The sequence below is a fragment of the Emericellopsis atlantica genome (assembly GCF_019669845.1).
Source record: "Emericellopsis atlantica unplaced genomic scaffold F5Z01scaffold_12, whole genome shotgun sequence".
Taxonomy (NCBI): Eukaryota; Fungi; Ascomycota; class Sordariomycetes; order Hypocreales; family Bionectriaceae; genus Emericellopsis; species Emericellopsis atlantica.
Window position 1 is genome coordinate 702724 of NW_025764714.1, and position 16102 is coordinate 718825.

General features: G+C 55.8%; 4 protein-coding genes across 4 annotated transcripts; all 4 read right to left on the minus strand.

Annotated features, from left to right (window-relative positions):
* Positions 1–1333: 1333 nt before the first annotated feature.
* On the minus strand, positions 1334–6904 carry F5Z01DRAFT_673975 (uncharacterized protein; the record flags this gene model as incomplete). The annotated part of the gene is made up of 8 exons (XM_046264996.1): positions 1334–1931; positions 1998–2143; positions 2238–2395; positions 2457–2599; positions 2692–2859; positions 2921–3270; positions 3331–6549; positions 6614–6904. 8 exons carry the CDS (start codon positions 6902–6904, stop codon positions 1334–1336), a joined length of 5073 nt encoding a protein of 1690 aa, XP_046118754.1.
* A 1328-nt stretch (positions 6905–8232) lies between these two features.
* Positions 8233–9497, minus strand: F5Z01DRAFT_750149 (ABC transporter transmembrane region-domain-containing protein; the record flags this gene model as incomplete). The annotated part of the gene is made up of 2 exons (XM_046267010.1): positions 9186–9497; positions 8233–9094 (listed from the first exon to the last, which is right to left on the minus strand). Exons 1-2 carry the CDS (start codon positions 9281–9283, stop codon positions 8233–8235), a joined length of 960 nt encoding a protein of 319 aa, XP_046118755.1. The 5' UTR covers positions 9284–9497.
* A 1765-nt stretch (positions 9498–11262) lies between these two features.
* Positions 11263–13118, minus strand: F5Z01DRAFT_686796 (beta-lactamase/transpeptidase-like protein; the record flags this gene model as incomplete). Its single annotated transcript, XM_046265990.1, has 3 exons — positions 11263–12353; positions 12407–12535; positions 12590–13118. The coding sequence occupies 3 exons, from the start codon at positions 13116–13118 to the stop codon at positions 11263–11265; spliced, it is 1749 nt and encodes a 582-aa protein (XP_046118756.1).
* A 138-nt stretch (positions 13119–13256) lies between these two features.
* Positions 13257–15204, minus strand: F5Z01DRAFT_736535 (C6 zinc finger domain-containing protein). Its single transcript, XM_046266785.1, has 2 exons — positions 14985–15204; positions 13257–14923 (listed from the first exon to the last, which is right to left on the minus strand). The coding sequence occupies exons 1-2, from the start codon at positions 15032–15034 to the stop codon at positions 13516–13518; spliced, it is 1458 nt and encodes a 485-aa protein (XP_046118757.1). The 5' UTR covers positions 15035–15204; the 3' UTR covers positions 13257–13515.
* Positions 15205–16102: the final 898 nt, after the last annotated feature.

Genomic DNA, 16102 nt, shown 5'->3' on the forward strand with positions numbered 1-16102 from the left:
TCGGGGGTAAACGCCTTCAACGTCATCTTCTTCATTTTGAGCGAAACATGATGCCATCGCTAGGTATGCAAGGGAGCCGATTCATTGGCTCCCACTCGAGAAGGTGACGGGCGTGACCTCGGCGATGGTTCATCTGGCAACGAGTAGTCTAGTGCAGTGTGTTGCTCAGAAGGATCTAGCAAGTTCAACGTCAATAGTTCCAGGTTCGTGAAGACCACGGTCAACGCCATCTTGGACGGTAGGGAGGCACCAGCGGGCAGCATTCACATTGTGTCTTGCGAGTGCGCGTGCGTCGATTAAAGGAGTCTTTGAAGTTCGGATGATATTGTCGTCACGTTGAGATGGGTCGGGAGTCAGAACTTGAGTCGGGACTCGGGAGTCAGGAGTCAGGGACCAGGGCAAGGACACCAAAGCAGCACCGTGAGCTGGCTTACCCTGTACACAGACCTGGGCAGGCGTACCTTACCATGTCGACGCGCGTGGCATCCCAAATGAAAAACATCCCCCATCACGCTCCCTTCGCCGATAACGAAAGCCTGAATCATCCCGCAAGTCGCGCCATCTCCCAGTTCCGAACACCACGAATGGCTTTCTAACGACCAATGACGCCAATCTTGCTTCCAAATTTCTCCTCCAATGTATTCATGTAGCGACGACAGTAACCTACTGGTCAATGAACGAGGATAGAAAGCCTCTCTGTGGTAGTCGCCCGACATCTCGAACACAAACCCATTGGATCCTGATGTCAAGAAGACCAGAGATGAGTTGGGTAGGCCACCCGTGCAGTATAAAACGCTTGAGCGACGACTCAATGCGACATCTGGGCCTCTGACAACGTTGTCGCTGGCCTGGCCACAGCGCTCAGAGCGACATCACAGCCATCGATCGATACGACGAACGACAAGGAAACGGTGAATTTTGACACGATCCTCTGGCAAAGAGAGGTCGCCGACGCCATTGCCACCGTCTCGTCCATCGACACGTTCGGCTACGACACGTTGCGCAAGTTTCCCGGCGCGAAGAGCGACGGCTGGCCGCTGACGACCTGGCCTATTCCAGGAATCCAGTGGCTCCACGATCGCGGGCGCCTTCACCCGTTCGTCCAGCGTCTTCCTACATGCGCCAGGCGATACATCGTGTTCAGACGATTCTACAACAGGGAGTGTAAAGGGCTCTAGAGAGGCCAATCCCTCATCCTACGCATGCGACCTTCCTGGTACAAGTCTCTCTTCAATGGCAAACTATCATTCTGAACTTTTGTCCTGCTGTACAAGGATTCGGTGGCAGCGACATAGCTGACCACGGTTGCCTCCTCCATACCAACCCGAGACTCCTACGCCTTGGTCAGATACAAAAAGGTGTAATAGTCACCCGCCGGGATATCTTGAACGCCAGGGCGCGACACGGCTCCCTCGAGCAACCGGAACGTAACCTTGCCAGCCGTCTTGTTCACGGTACCCGTGACATGGAGCGTCAACCCCCCCGCAGGAATCGAACTTCCGTCCGTGTTGTTTGTCGATATGATTTTGGCCATCATTGAGCCGTCAGTGTTGTTCGCGACCGGTGCGCCCTGAACGGACCACCCATCGGGCTTCCCGTCGAGATCATACGTGACGACGTCGTAGATGGGCGACTTGCCCGTCTTCTCGTCTTTCCCGCTCGGGGCGACGAATAGCTCGTCTCCGTCACTGCCGACGGGCAAGCGCAAGGCGAGCGAGCGGAACTTTATGTTCAAGTTGGCCGGGTTTGTCACTGAGAGGGTAATGGTGCACTTCTGCCCCTCGGGTACAGTCGTGCCTCCGGATTGCCCTGTGAGCTTGTAGGTCAGAGCCACGGCGGGTGGAGATGGGATCGGCTGCAGAAAGCCCAGTTTGTTGTCGTTGATGTATCCCTTGACGGGATCTGGAGGCGGTTTACGGGGGACGAACATTCTATGAGTCTTGTTAGCCACTGTACTCGAGCGTGGCCGTGCTGGCCGTAGCGAGGCCGGAACATACTCGCATAACATCAGGATGATGCCAACGACGGCAATGAGGACGCCCACGACGGGAATGGCGATGCATTCGATACCCAAAACCATGGCTCCCAGCTCGGCGATACCGGACAAGACTTGCAAACAAGTCACGACCTCGGTTATAATATCCTTTGCAGAAGCACGTTAGCATGTCGACTCTTATTCAAGTGCGCTGCCGCTGCGCAAAGCCAGAACCTGCCCGTCAGGCGGAGATATGACCTACCATGGCCTCGATACCGGGCGCCTCCCCTTTCTTAAAGTCATCTCTGATCTGATACCCCATGCAGACGGCCGCGGCAATGTTGGCCGCAATGGCAATGATGCTGGCCACCGCTTCCGAGAGCCGGAAAGTCTTGGTGATCCCCTCGACCGCCTCCTCCCCTGTGGCGACCTTGGCGAGACTCTTCTCAATGGCACTCCCGGCTCCCGGTATTCGCGGCACTAATGTCGCCAATCTTCTCATCATCCAGCGCCGGCTGGATCAGCATGTCGCCCTCGGCGTTCTCAATTCTTTCGATGACAGTGTGCCCGCCAACCTCGCCGGTGGTATTGTTCCATTTGACGCAGTTGATCTTGAAGTCGAAGCTGTACCTCACGCGTCAGAAGGTGCGGTCTTGATGCAGAGCAGCGCAAGGGTCGAGCACGGGGGCTCGAGGGTTGGAGGACGTGTCACGTACCTGTTCGGATCTTTACCACGCATCGTTTGGATGATCTTGGCTAGGTCTGTCCCGGTCCGCACGACCATCTGAACCATACCGATGACCGCCTCGGCTTTTTCAGGCGCAGTGAGGGTTCCCCACGCCTGGAGATACTTGATGCTCTGATAGAGACCCAAGGCGTCGATCCTGAAGAAGAGGCAAGTCAGCCAACCATAGCTCCCTGTCTGTCTGTAGACGGGCAACTCACGCAAGTCCGATGAACGCAGTTCCAAATCTCAGGCCCGCAACCAGCCTGTCCCCTTGATCTGGGTACTTGAGCCTCACCTTGTTCTCCCACCGGCTCATCACCTCGGAGAAGCTGGCCTTGCTCTGGTGGGAGATGATGTCTGACATGTCCTTCATCACCTCGATAAAGCACTGGCCCAGCTCATACCCGGCGCTGAAGAGTCTGGCCGCGATCTCATTGGCGTCGTTTGTTCCCCAGTGTTTCTGAAGAGAGGCAAGGTCGATCTTGAGCTGATCAAGCAGCTCGGTGCTCGACCCTGTCTGGACCTGGAGGATGAGCTGCGCCACAAAACATTGCAGGAACTCGGGCGTCTGATGGAATCAGTCTCTGTGACGCATAGCCTAGCACTTCAGAAGGTTTCGCCAACGTACCTCTTTCTGATCTCCCGTGATGGTGCCGTTGCTCACGCTACAGAGCAGCTTGTCCCTGACCAGGCGCCAGAGCGTGGTGGCATATTCCCGGTTCTGAAAGTCCAGAGCGTTCAGGATCATGCAGTACCTGTTGGTCAAGTTACTCGCCCCAGGATCGAGGCTCATCCCGAACACCTGGAGGTTCAGCTGCTCGTCAGTGGACACAAAGTTGAAAAACAAGTTCCCCCAGTCCCGCGAGTCCTCGATGTAGGGCTTCAAGCCTGGCGTTAGGGCCAGGAACGCCTCGCGGCCGCAGATCTCCGAGATGCGGTTGAACTGCTCTCCGCTCGAGAGACAGCCCTTCTGCCCGCCCTGCCAGTAGTACTGCATTTTTGACCCCTCCGCGTCAGTGAAGTTGCCTGAGTACTTGGCGTCACGCTGCAGGGCCTGTAGCATCAACCCTCGATCGTAGATGCCCAGCCATTTTTGCCCTTCCGAATTTAGGTTGTTGGTGAGGCTCCCGCTCGTGGGCAGAGCGGTCTTCATGGCGGCCTGGTCGTTGCCAAACAGGTCAGTCTCCTCCTTCCGACGCCAGTAGTTGGCCGCGTTCTGCATATACACCTGCGAAAACTTGTTTAGATCAGTATCGGATGGTGCTGGCGTGGTCTGCAGATCACCAATGGACAGGTCTTTGGCGGTGAACAGCTTCGTCGCCAGCATCTGCGCCGCTTGTTGTGCAGGGGCGTGGAAGTTGGCGGAAGAATCGTTCACGTCTGCGGATCCAAAGGAGCCAGGCATGCAAGGGGCGTTTTGAACCAGGTCGTTGACGGTCTTTCGGATGTGGGAGACGGTACTCGAGCCTGGCGTGGTCAGGCCGTGAATGGGGCCGTTCTTGAAGGTGCCGGATGTCTCTCCGGGTGACAGCTCGTAAGAATAGCCATGGACCTCATTTGTTTCGAGGTTTAGATATACGGAAAACTGATTGAAGGCTGGGCCCGCCGGAACGGGTTTGCCCTGGTCATCCTTGAGGTTCCAGGTCTTGAGCGTGTCCAAGAGACCAGGCTTGTCTTCCAGGCCGGGGCATACCTGCACGGTGATGCTCATGACATAGGTCTTCTGGTCGAGCTTGGGTGGGATCACTTGGTACGGGGGGGTGTCCGCAGCGGTTTTGCCATGAATGTTAACCCATTGTTGGTCCAGGTCTGGCAGCGACAGCGCAATTTTGAATCCCCCCGACACAGGGTCATGCACCAGGCCAATGACAACCTTCCAGAACGGAGTCCAGCCATCAGGGTCACTTGACTTGGCTGCAATGGCCTCTGTCGAGCTGGCGAATATCTTTGTCCCGAAATTGATGTTGTATGTGTTGGCAGTCGATACAGCCATGACGGGAGTAATCGACCCCAACTCCCCGAGGCTCTTGGCCTCGGCAGGACCAGTTGCGACGTATCCGAGGGCTGCCTTGCCGTGGTATACGGCGCGCAGGACGCCATGCTGATACATGCCAGGGTGCCCTCGAATCGGGCTCGACCATTGAACAGCCAGGTGGGACATGGAGGCGTTGCGCACCAGAGAGAGAGACCCCTGGTCGTGTACGACCACGGCGCCGTGGCACATTGTCACCTCGGGCAGAACAACGTCGCCATTGAGATCAGCTATGGTTCTGGCATAGCGAGGGGTCGTGGTGTCCAGCTTGGTGCGTGACTTGCGCAACTCGTCGTGGTTCACCAATCTATAATGCGCCACGGCGGACATGATGGATATGTGATGGCGTCCAGCTTCCTCGACGGCACCAAGGATGCTTGTCGGTTCTTTGCGCTGCCTCCTCTGGATGGACGCCGAGTTAGCATGCGTCGGCATGCCGATGGTCGCAAAGGTTCGCTGCACGGTGTCATATACTGCTGGTCCGAGGACCTGGCGGAAACAGTGCGGGAGCTTGGCGACGTGCTTGACAAAGGTTCTCTGATCGGCCGGGGTCATTGTGTGATATTTATTCAGAAGACCTTTGATCGTGAGCTGCGGGTAGTTCTCGCCCACCCAGTAGCCGTTGGCGTGGTACCTGTGTCCTCCGTCACTGCCCTTGGCGAGATGGAGGCCGTGAACGGTACTGCATTTGGCACCATCCCGAGTAATCGTTGCGATCTTGACCTTGTCATATCCCGATCTATCATGGTTGAGGCGCAGGAGCACGTCGCCCTCGCGCAAATGCCCGATCTTTGCAGAGCTGTTTTCAGCAGTAGCTGTGGCTGGGTTGATGGCTCTCGGGCCAGTTGTGGTGAAGAAGATGTGCCCGTCGGTGACGAATGGTTCCTCTCCATTGAAGCCGTATAGGGGGACTACGAGATGCTGGCGCCCAGGCTGGGCTATCACCGTTGGGTTCTCAACTCTTTCAGACGAACTTCGGCCGTAGTGGCCCGGCGCCCTGGCCATCACGAGTGTTGAGGGCTCCAGGTCCTCAATGGCCACCTCGCCGACCTCCGTCGTGATCATTGTGCCAGGGGCGAAGCAGCCAAATGGGGACAGGTAATTAAAATTCTCCGGTTGCGTGACGTGGAAGACATCCCCGTTCCCATTTGCCTCCTGCGATTTGATCCATTGCCAGAGTTTGTCACCGTAGATGGCAAACGTCGATCCAACCCCGCCAGGCGGCCCGGGGAAGTATTGGTAACTCACGTCAGAGTTGATGAGGTTGGCTATGACCCCAGTGGCAAAAGTGTTCGCCATCCAGAGGTTAGCCCAGGCTACTCCGACGGTGGGAAACTGTGGTCCCTGGAGGAGTTTGTTGTCTGACCAGACAAGGGGAAGCGAGGCCGACAGGAAGTCTTGCGTCTTGCCAGCCGCGGAAAGGTCCTGACTCGCCATGACCGTCTGTGAATACACGGTATTGTTGGGAAGGCTGTTCAAAACCACTGTCGACAACGGCACGTTCGATCCGGCCAGGCTGACGCGGGAAGCGACTGTGTCAGGTTGCTGCAACAAGCTGGGCCGCAGCCGCTCGTACAAGAACGCGATGGCCTCGGTATACCCAGGCTGGTCAAGGAATCGGGCAATAAGTGCGTCATTGATGAATTCGGGCGTCAGGATCCTGGATATAAAAGCCCTGCAGAATCCTACGTCCTTAGCCAAATCCGCAATTGGGAGAGGGACGCCATTGGCAGCCATGTGCTTCTCCAGGTGCATACGGTACACCGGGACAACTATGGAGGAAGACGTTGTGTTCAGACGGTCCTGGAAGCTGTTCTGGTGGGCGATGGTAAGCCAGCGTTCGGAACGAGAAGAGAGAAAAGGTACATGTTTGACTTACCATGACAACAGTATTGGAGAAGCCATACTGGCTGTTGCGAGACACGCCCAAGGCAATGGTCTGGACCTTGAAGCGTTGAACGATGTTTGACACACCTGCGAGAGTTGGTGTTTCTCCGTATAGGTCGCTAGAACAAACATTGGACCAGCCATTCGAGTCGACGCCCAGGAGATCCTGTATGCCGTTCTCATAAGCAGTGTAGTCAAATTTTGGTAGCGTAGTCAGGGCGTCAAGGACAGCCTTGGTCTTATCATCGCCACTTGAGGCGCTGGTAAGTTGAGAGTCACCCATTGTCCGGTAGATGGCTCTCGCGAATGATAAGTTGTGAGGAGTATATGCTGTATAGTAGGCATGGAATATTCGTTCAAATTGGCAGCTCCCTAAGATATTCTTATACTCATTTCTCTCTATGTAAATTGTCCCACCCGCTCCGCATCTCATCTTTCTAGTCCATATGCATCCACGCAAGCCATCCAAACCTATCTATTTCATACGTAGCTCAAACATAGTCCAGATCAGCCCACATCCGGTACTTTTCTAAATCTGGAGCGACAGAAACCACCACGCGCCCAAAGGGGTACAGCCGCCAGCCCTGTGTGGCAGCGAGCGCGGCAATTGGCTCGGAACTTTCGGGTTTGGCCTGCCTGCCGTGCCCCTTATTTCGGGTCAGCCCTTTTCTCCCCCCGTCATTGTCGGGCAATTCTTTCCTGGGGTCCTTGCAAGTGGCCTGATAGGACTTGCTTGGGCGATATTCCCGTGACTTGGCATAAAGGTTTCCGCCATCTTGTCTTGCAGGTTCTGCACCAGATGCTGAGAAGAGCGACGGATTAACAAGATCCTAGCATCTATATGTTGTCTGTTCTTACAAATTGTGAGCACTGAACAATCAGGCTTACACGAGTGTTCTTGCGCTGCGTTCTCGAGATTGGCAAACAGATAGAAAGTACGTGTTCACTACCGAGTGCCAACTACACCGTCGAGCACGATGTACCAGCCACCTCAAAAGAGGCCAGAAGCGTCGATCTTTTACAATTTCAGAACTGGCAGGGTGGCTTGAATAGTATTCAGCATCGGCTTGGTCTGGAGTGGTCGATACTGGGATCGCCAAAGACGCCCGCAACCCTCTAAATTCCTACATGTAGCAACCCGATGGTGGTCACTGGAACTGGTGCACAGCTCTTCTGCCTTTTTCACGAGCCCCAGGCTCATGTAGATGGAGAAGCAGCGTGTCATATGTCAGGAACACACCCAAGGAGAGCAGTCAAAGGCATCCTGCATAGCTCATGCTTTCGTAAGAGTCCTATCATGTGTTTCCGTCAGGCCATTTCTCATCACCAAAATAGCATGATCGAGCCTGAGGGTGTCGTCTTCCGAGTCCATCCCGACATCCAGCCCTGGATGCTGCCCTCGCTGAGTCTTGGACTTACATGTGAGGTGCACATATGTGGTCATTAGACCAAGGGGAAGCGCGCACCCGGACCTGGGCTTAGTCTCCCAAAGACAATGCTTGTGGAAGAGGCACTTGACAGTTGTGGACCTGTGTCTGTCGTGCATCTCGTCAAGCAAGTCGTTACTATAGACCATTGCTACTCGTCAAGTGGGAGGTCGCGGGGCGGGGATCATTTCGAAACGTCGTCACTGCTATCAACACGGTCGATGGCGGAGCTTGTATCGATGATGCGGAATAGTTCGTCGGCAGCAGTGGCAGCTTTGGTGATAGTGATGACTTGCGGTGCGATCTGCGTCAGGGACGTGGCGACGAGAACGATTGCGAGAATGACCCTGAGAGGAAGAAGAGTAAGCTTAGGGAAACGATTTAACACGAGTGGAAGAAGATGAGGAAGCATACAGTATGTCACGACCTGGCCCGGATCGCTGATCTCGCCTCGAGCGAACATCCTGACGCCCTGCCAAAAGGCGAGGCCGTAGCCCGCGTAGACGCAAAAGAATTGTGTCGCGAAAAGCACGCCGTAACTCAGAGATTTCTTCTTGCCGACGCACTCCAGTTCGGCGAGGTACCCTTCGTACCGCCGTGCCATGGTCGGCTGCAGCCAAAAGGCGTGGACGGTGGTGATGCTGGAGAAGACACCTTCAGCGAGCAGACTGGCTTGGGACCAGATGGACATGAGGACGTTCTCGCTCTTGACTTCGATTGTCATGCAGACGCCCGTGACGATGACGATGGTCGGGACGACGCCAAGGGTGATGAGGGTGAGCTTCCACTGGACGGCGAACGCGACGACGAATGCCGCCACAAATGTCGAGCAGCTCTGGACGAGGATGGAGAGCCGCTCGGAGATGCCGTTGGTGACGAGATTGCCGTTGGCGGTGACCTTGATTGACGGGGAGCCGCCATAATTGGAGTCGAAGTAGGTCATGTCCTGACGCAGGAAGCTCTGAAGGAAGTCCATGCGCAATGCCGAAGTGGCTCGGATGACGACGAGGGACAAGAGCACGGTGTGGATGTAGACGAGGAAGAACCTGGCGATGAATAGGTAGATAAAGTAGAGACTGTTGGTGAAGACTGTCAGAGGGCGGGACACTTGACAATGTAGGACAGGAGGTGACTTACGCGTATCTCGACACCTCTTTCATGTAATCGTCAGGAGCCATGGCGCCAATGGCAAAGTCATTGAATGTTGTGACGAATCTGCCAAGGACGAGGTTCATCAGCGGGAGCGCAGCGCCGGCCCCAATGGCCGCAATGATGGCTGTTGAGTATACATGTAGGATCCAGCTGCGGCAGTCGACATAGCTCGATATTCGAACGTATCTCTAAAGTCCGGATGCCCGTGGATGGCTCCCATGATCATGGTCGGCATGAGCGTCGTCCCTGGACATGACGAGTAGTGGCGATGTGGGAGCCAAATGGTCAAGAGAAGGCTGATCTCGTGTGAATGACCAAGTAAGGAGGCTTCTGGGCAGGCCGCAGGTGACAATAAGCTTGGCAATCATCAAACAATCTCTGATGGTCAGCGCCCAACCAGGCCGTGCGGAAAAGCCAACATCTAGCTTAGTGGAAGTGATTGCGGCCTACCCCTGGGCCCTCTATTCGCGAAGGCGTGTACAGCCTCACTCACAGCCACTGGCATGCGCACCACACATACCAGACATGCACTCTGCCGAGTCCCAATGGGGGAATTGGCACATGTGAGGCTGTGACAGTGCCCGACATGTAGTGTCAATGTGCATAGTACACGTCACCGAATTGATGGCGCGAGAACATGCAATAAAGAGTGCGAATTTCTCCTGGTCAAGCTGGCCTCCTCTACTCAGTCTTCTTTCCCACTCATTGCCAGTAACTTTGAAATTCGCAACACATACTAGTCACATACCCCATGGCGATGAGGGTCGACAGTACGCCGTTTAATTGTCGGCCGGTCGCTCTAGTCAATGCTGAGAGCGACCGAGACAACGCCGCTCCAGAAGATCGACCTCCTTCCCCAGCTATCTCTCGTCTTTCCCCTCTAGCACGTTTGAGGCAGCGTCCTGCGCGTGTCGACGAAGAGGCCCACATCAGCGGAGGCCATCCTGAACGTCGTCTCGAAGCCCAAGCCGTGGCATCTGGTACAGCAAGGGATCTCTCGGCATTAGATGCCCCGTCGGAAATGTCCACGACGCAGGGCGATGCCGACAGCAAGCTCCGAGTAGTCAAGAACAGGTACGCGCAAGATTTTTTCGCACGTATTGCTAGTAATACGCCTTGCGTCTTTCTTGTCAGTGGATCTCGGGAGAAGTGCAGAATTGACCAGATACAACTCCGAGACGACGATGACCATGTCAACACCCTAGAGAAGATGAAGAGCTGCTGGGAGGGTTCGAGGGTTTGGCTACCTTTCCGCCAAGTCACTCGTGTTGAAGAGGTCACAGTGTGTGCTATACAAGAAGATCGTGCTCTTGTCTCGCTGACGTTGTGCCTAGTTCTACTTCCTCGGGACTGAAACGCACAACGGTACGAGTTCACTTGTCGGGGTATACGAGCCCTTGGACACTGAAAACCTGCGCCGGAGGCTTCGTGAGGAGCTAGAAAGGCGCGGTAATTCCATTGAGAAATGGTATAAGCAGGATCCCTGGGACATTTGTGAAAAGCATTTAGCAAATGGAGACTGGGGCCATTTTCCGGACTGTCCTAGTCTAGAGTTCGCCTTTTGTGACTGCGTTTTCCAAGAACATGGCAGGATAAACCGTCACTTGCGAAGGCTCTCTCTTATGCCTATGCTTACATTGGCATTTCGGAATCCCTCGCTTGCATCGGGGCAATGCTTGCTCAGTGGACTTGCTGGCTCTTCAGGGATCTATTCGTCTCGGTTTGTGATCATTTTCGCGCAGGCCATGTACCGCTTGTTTGTTAACTCTCCTTAGAAATATGCTGCAAAACCTCCAATGGCACAACCCAAGTATTGGTCCTATTGCCTTCAACGGCTATAAGGTTACTGAAGAATGGGAGGATATAAAACACAGTGCGCTCATACAGCTGGCCGTCACTGTTGTTACGGGCTCTTGTTTTGTTTTCCGGGTGGTTTTCGGTGACTGGCAGACAGCTATCGGAGCCAGCTCGTTGATTGCTACCCTCATGGCTCTTGTTGTACAATGGACAGTCTATTTCACGAGGAAAGACTAAGACAGTCGAATCCCTTCCAGACTTTGCTTCAAGCACCCTCGCGCTCCAACTTCAGCCTCATCATCCTCGCATCCACCGCCCTCGCCTTCCCATTCTCCCCCATCTCCATCACCCAGTCATCCAGCGTCCTCTCTCCATACGCCGGCGCCCCAAGCGATGTCCACTGCATCAGCCCGGGATCTTGGACGTCGTTCGCACCCCCCGTTACGTTAAAGAAGCTCGCCCGGAACCCCAGTCGTGAGGTGTACGTTCCGGCTCCATCTTCCGTCTTCCGTACAGTCCGCAGGGTGGAGGGGAAGAGACGGGCTGACTGTCCCGCGCCGTAGATCGGGATAAAGGGGCTCTGGGGACCGATAATCTCGACGCCACGGCTGGTGAAGCCGGACACTTGCAGGCCGGTCGTGACGTTATCGACGTTGATCGTCAGGGAGCTATTGGTCGCTTCGTCCGTATACGTCCCGGCAAAGTTGTCGCACGCCTCGATCCGGGTCTGCTCCTCAGCCATGGGGAGGAATGCCTTGCCGACAGCGTTCATCAGCGTCTCTCGCACGGCCGCTGAGTTCGACGCGAGCGGACTGGCGGAGAAGATGACCGCGCCCAGGTCGTGCTCGGGCGAGAGCACAAAGGCTGCACGGTAGCCGCCCGTGTCGCCCTGCTTCGTGTAGAGCTGTGAGAGACGGCCGCCGACAGTGAGATGCCGAATCTCCCAGGGCGCCCCGACGGCGGATCCCAACACACCCGTCTGGCTCATCGGTTTCAGCCAGCGGCGCGTCTGCGCGGGTGTCATCGTCTTGGATCCCAGAATGGCCTGTCCAGCTTTGACCATGTCGCCTGTCGAGCAGTACATGGAACCGGCCGGGTCGATTGTCCCCAAGTCCCAGTCCCAGCCCACGGCCGACGCCTCGCCAGGGATCACGCCACCAGAGGTTGGCGCAGTCTTGAAGCTACTGGACGTCATTTTGAGGGCGGAGAGGATGTTGGTTGTGATGGCGTTGCTGACGGGTGTGCCGGTGATGGCTTCCTGCGCGAAACCGAGCAGGGCGTAGGCGACGTTGCTGTACGCGGGGGAGTGGCCGGTCGGGAAGACGGGGTGCTGTTTGAGAAGAAGGGAGATTATTTCTGTCAACGTCAGTTGTTGCTCGCAAAATCTTGTTGTTCACGGTCCGCCCTACCTTTGCGGGTGCAGGTCCTCAGGAGTCCGGCCACACCGCAGGTCGGAATATCGCTATCAGGGAGCGTCGGGAAGCCGAACGCCGTTGCCTGCTCCGGCGTGAGCTCTGTCGACATGTCCCCCTGAGCGGCTGGCATGAAGTTTAGTTGAAGGTCCAACGATGGGATCGAATCAAATTACTTACGGTCACGGGGAATGCCCGCCAATTGACTCGCCAACTGACCGAGGGTCACCTCATGCCAACGAACATGATCAATGTCATCATATACAGTCCCTGACACGGAGTCGTTCTTAGTTGTGACCAGCTCAGGGACATACTTGGTTATAGGATCGTTGAAGCGCTCATCGCCAACTTCCGCCAGGAACGTCCAGACACTGAAGACCTTGGACACACTGGCAATGCGGAAGACAGAACTGCGATTGACCTCGGCAACGCCGACATCGTAGTCTGGGGTAAAGTAGCGCTCGTAAAGAGGCTCGTCGTCGTGTGTTGAGAAGACGGCCACGGCCCATGCTGTCTCGTTGGCCTGGACAATGGGCGAGTCGGCGACCAAGGTGCCAAAGTCGATGATGGCCGATGTCAGAGCCTTGCTGTCACGAAGACCGGATGGCGCTGGGAACGAGGGACCGGCGAGACCAGCTTCGGGTGCAACGATGGATTGGCCTGAGAGGGTAGCGAGGGCGCTGAGCACCGAGAGGAATTCGGGCTTCATGATGGAACAAGCGTCTGTATATAGAGAAGCGAGTAGTAGGAGAGAGTTGCGCAAAGCAATCCACGTAAAGAAAAGTAGTGACGATAGAAGACGAAGGAGTGTGTTTGATTGAATATTGAAGGCAAAACAAGTAGCAATGGGACTCTTTATATCCAGGAAGCCCGTCGTCCGCAAGAGCAGCTTCGCAACGCATCGTGGCCATGCCCTCGCACTTGACCCACCATTGTGCCCCCTGGCCCTGCTGACTTTGCCAAACTGGCCTCGCCGGCTTCAGTACCCTCAGCTCGACTTTCATGCTAAAGCGTAGGAAACGAAGCTCGCAATGGACCCGCCACCATGATTACGTGTTTCACTCCGTTATCCAGATTGTCGAGGTCTTCCCCATGTCCAATTCTGACTATGGAGACGGGATCGATATCCAGCTAGACGTCCTAGAAATTGCCTCCCCATCGCGAACGAAGAGGAACATCTTCCGCCGGAGAAGGACATTGCCCTGGTTGTCTCGCTCCTCCAACACCTCATCTTCCAGGTACGAGTCCCGTATTCTACTTTCGTCGTCTGGAAGTCTCTCTCCTCCTGGGGCTGTCATCCCCTGCGTGACCACTATGCCATGCTCCCGCTCGATGATACATTTCCCAATCGCATACATTGTCACCGAATCCCACAGCGACTCTCTCCTACGGCCCATTGTGCGAACCGACTCCAGCGCAGCGAGACGTATCGACAGGTGCCGACACTTGATGATCACAAAGTGCAGCAACGGCGACACTCCCATACCGAATGTAAACTTGCGCTCTTGCCGCTCGTCTTGCGGACCATGGCGTGCCAACTCGACAATTTGGGCGAATTCATCTTGAAACGTGTCGCTGGCTGTTTCCTCCCTGTATGGGGCGATGCTCGTCCAGATCCAGCAGACGAGGAACCTCATGAGCAACAAGGCACAGCCAGCCGATTCCTGCTTCTTCGAGCGTTCTGTCAGCGCCTCAAATGCCTTCCTCCAACTGGCAAGATCCCTCAGCAATGCTCGCTGCGTATGCCACACGTCAATAGGAATCGTCGCTCCCTCCAGTCCCAATCGATATCCGTCCATCGACCGCACAAGCCTAATGGCCCGCCCCACCAGCTCATCCATAGCAAGAGCCGCGGTCGACACGTCCCTGACGGCTGGCGCGTTTGTCGCAGGGACTGGGAATTCGCCGCTGGCGAAGAAATAAGGGAAGACGCTCAGGTGGCGGAGCACAGCAGACACGGCCGTGTCCCGGCTCCCGGGGGCGTTGGAGAGGATGATCCCATGTCGACAGTGGGTGATGGCAGCCTCTGTGTTTCCCCGAAGAAACTCGATACAGGTGAAGAGGATCGACAGAATGAGGACGACGCTGGTATTTCGTTCCGTGGCGATGAGCCGCAACGCATGGCTATAGTGCATCAAGGCGGCTTGGTCGTCGTTGCTGCCCTCCTTCCAGCTTGGCTCAAAGCCTTCGTGGAGCATGCTGATGGCCAGCATGCCATGCATCGCCGCCGCCTCGCTCATCGCAAGCTGCATCACGGGCGTCGTCCAGAACGTGCTGTCCAGCCTACCCCCGAGCGAGGGGGCCACGACGTTACGAAAGTAGTCGAGGCTGCGCGCCTGCTGGGGCGGCAGCGTGACAGCCGCTGGCGGTGGCGCCGCGATGGACGGCCGGGCTTGCAGGAGGTGAAGCCACGTGTACGAGCCAACGGGGGGCTCGAGATAGCTGCATTGGCGTTGGACGGAACGGCATCGCGTACAGACGGGGCGAGCCTCGTCGCATTTGACCCGCCGCTTTCTGCACGAGGAACGGTTAGCAAGGGCGACGCTGGGGATGAGGAAGAGAGGGTTTAACCAACTTGCAGGTGGTGCAGCCAGTTCGTCTCTTTTCGGACCCCTTTCGAGCCATTGTCCGTCTTTGCTTCTCTTGTTCCACTCTCTCCCGTCCTGCGGCACGACGGGGGAGTCGACGACGTTTACGTCGAGGGGGCGATTGAGGCTGACCAATTTCACGGGATGAAAGGAGTCGAGTCGAGCGTCAGACGCAGTGCAGGGGGGCCGACAGCTGTGGGGCGAATGCGAGCTTTATACTATTTATAGACACGATCGACATGCTTATTTTATGGTACTCGTCGAGAAACTCTTGCCATAGCTGTTCGGTAGAAACATCGTCTCGCTGTCCCTTGGTATCGGTCAGTGTTTCTGTCCTGGACGGCATGAAGCGTCGTGATGAGCGCAGGAGGAAGTGTTCTCGCGCCATACGCGAGTCGGGCGTGCTGACATTGCTGAGGATACATGTACCAAAGGAAATCATGGGGGCGAGTCACGAATACCTTGACCAAAGCATTAGCTTCACCGGAGCAGAGGCTGAGAAGAGTTGCCAGTGTTTTACGAAAGTCGTTGTTCTAACATGGAGCGAAACGTCTCTGGTCCTGGACTTGGAGGTGTTCACCCGCATCTGCACATGTACGTACCAAGTCAAGCCAGCCGAACGCAGCCTAACACTATCGTCGCGCGCAAACCAGCATTTAGATGTATAAAGGTGAATCGAACACACTGAGAAAACTCACCTTGTATTTTCTGTAGTTCATTGACTGTTCATGGGCTCCTGTCTCGCCCATACCTTTAAAAAAAACCCAGCGACAGTCGCCTTCCCACCTAGAGACTTCTTTCAGACTCAGAACCAAAATCAACTAACCACAGCCCGAATACTAGTCTCATCAGTCTGTCGCCGCCATGGGTCCGCATCAGAAGCACCACTGCCCTGGCCGCGCCGGCAACTGCCGCATGACGGATGGTGTCTACCAAACCTACTGCCGCACGCACCAGCGCGAGTGCGAGGTTCACCCCAAGGTGCTCATCTCCATCAACAATGATTTCTGCCCTGCTTGTAAGGTCAAGGCCGGAATGGACGCCAAGAGGGCGCGCGAGGCAGAGGCCGCCACTGCCAGCAGCTCTTGAGCGAGCCCTGAAAGAA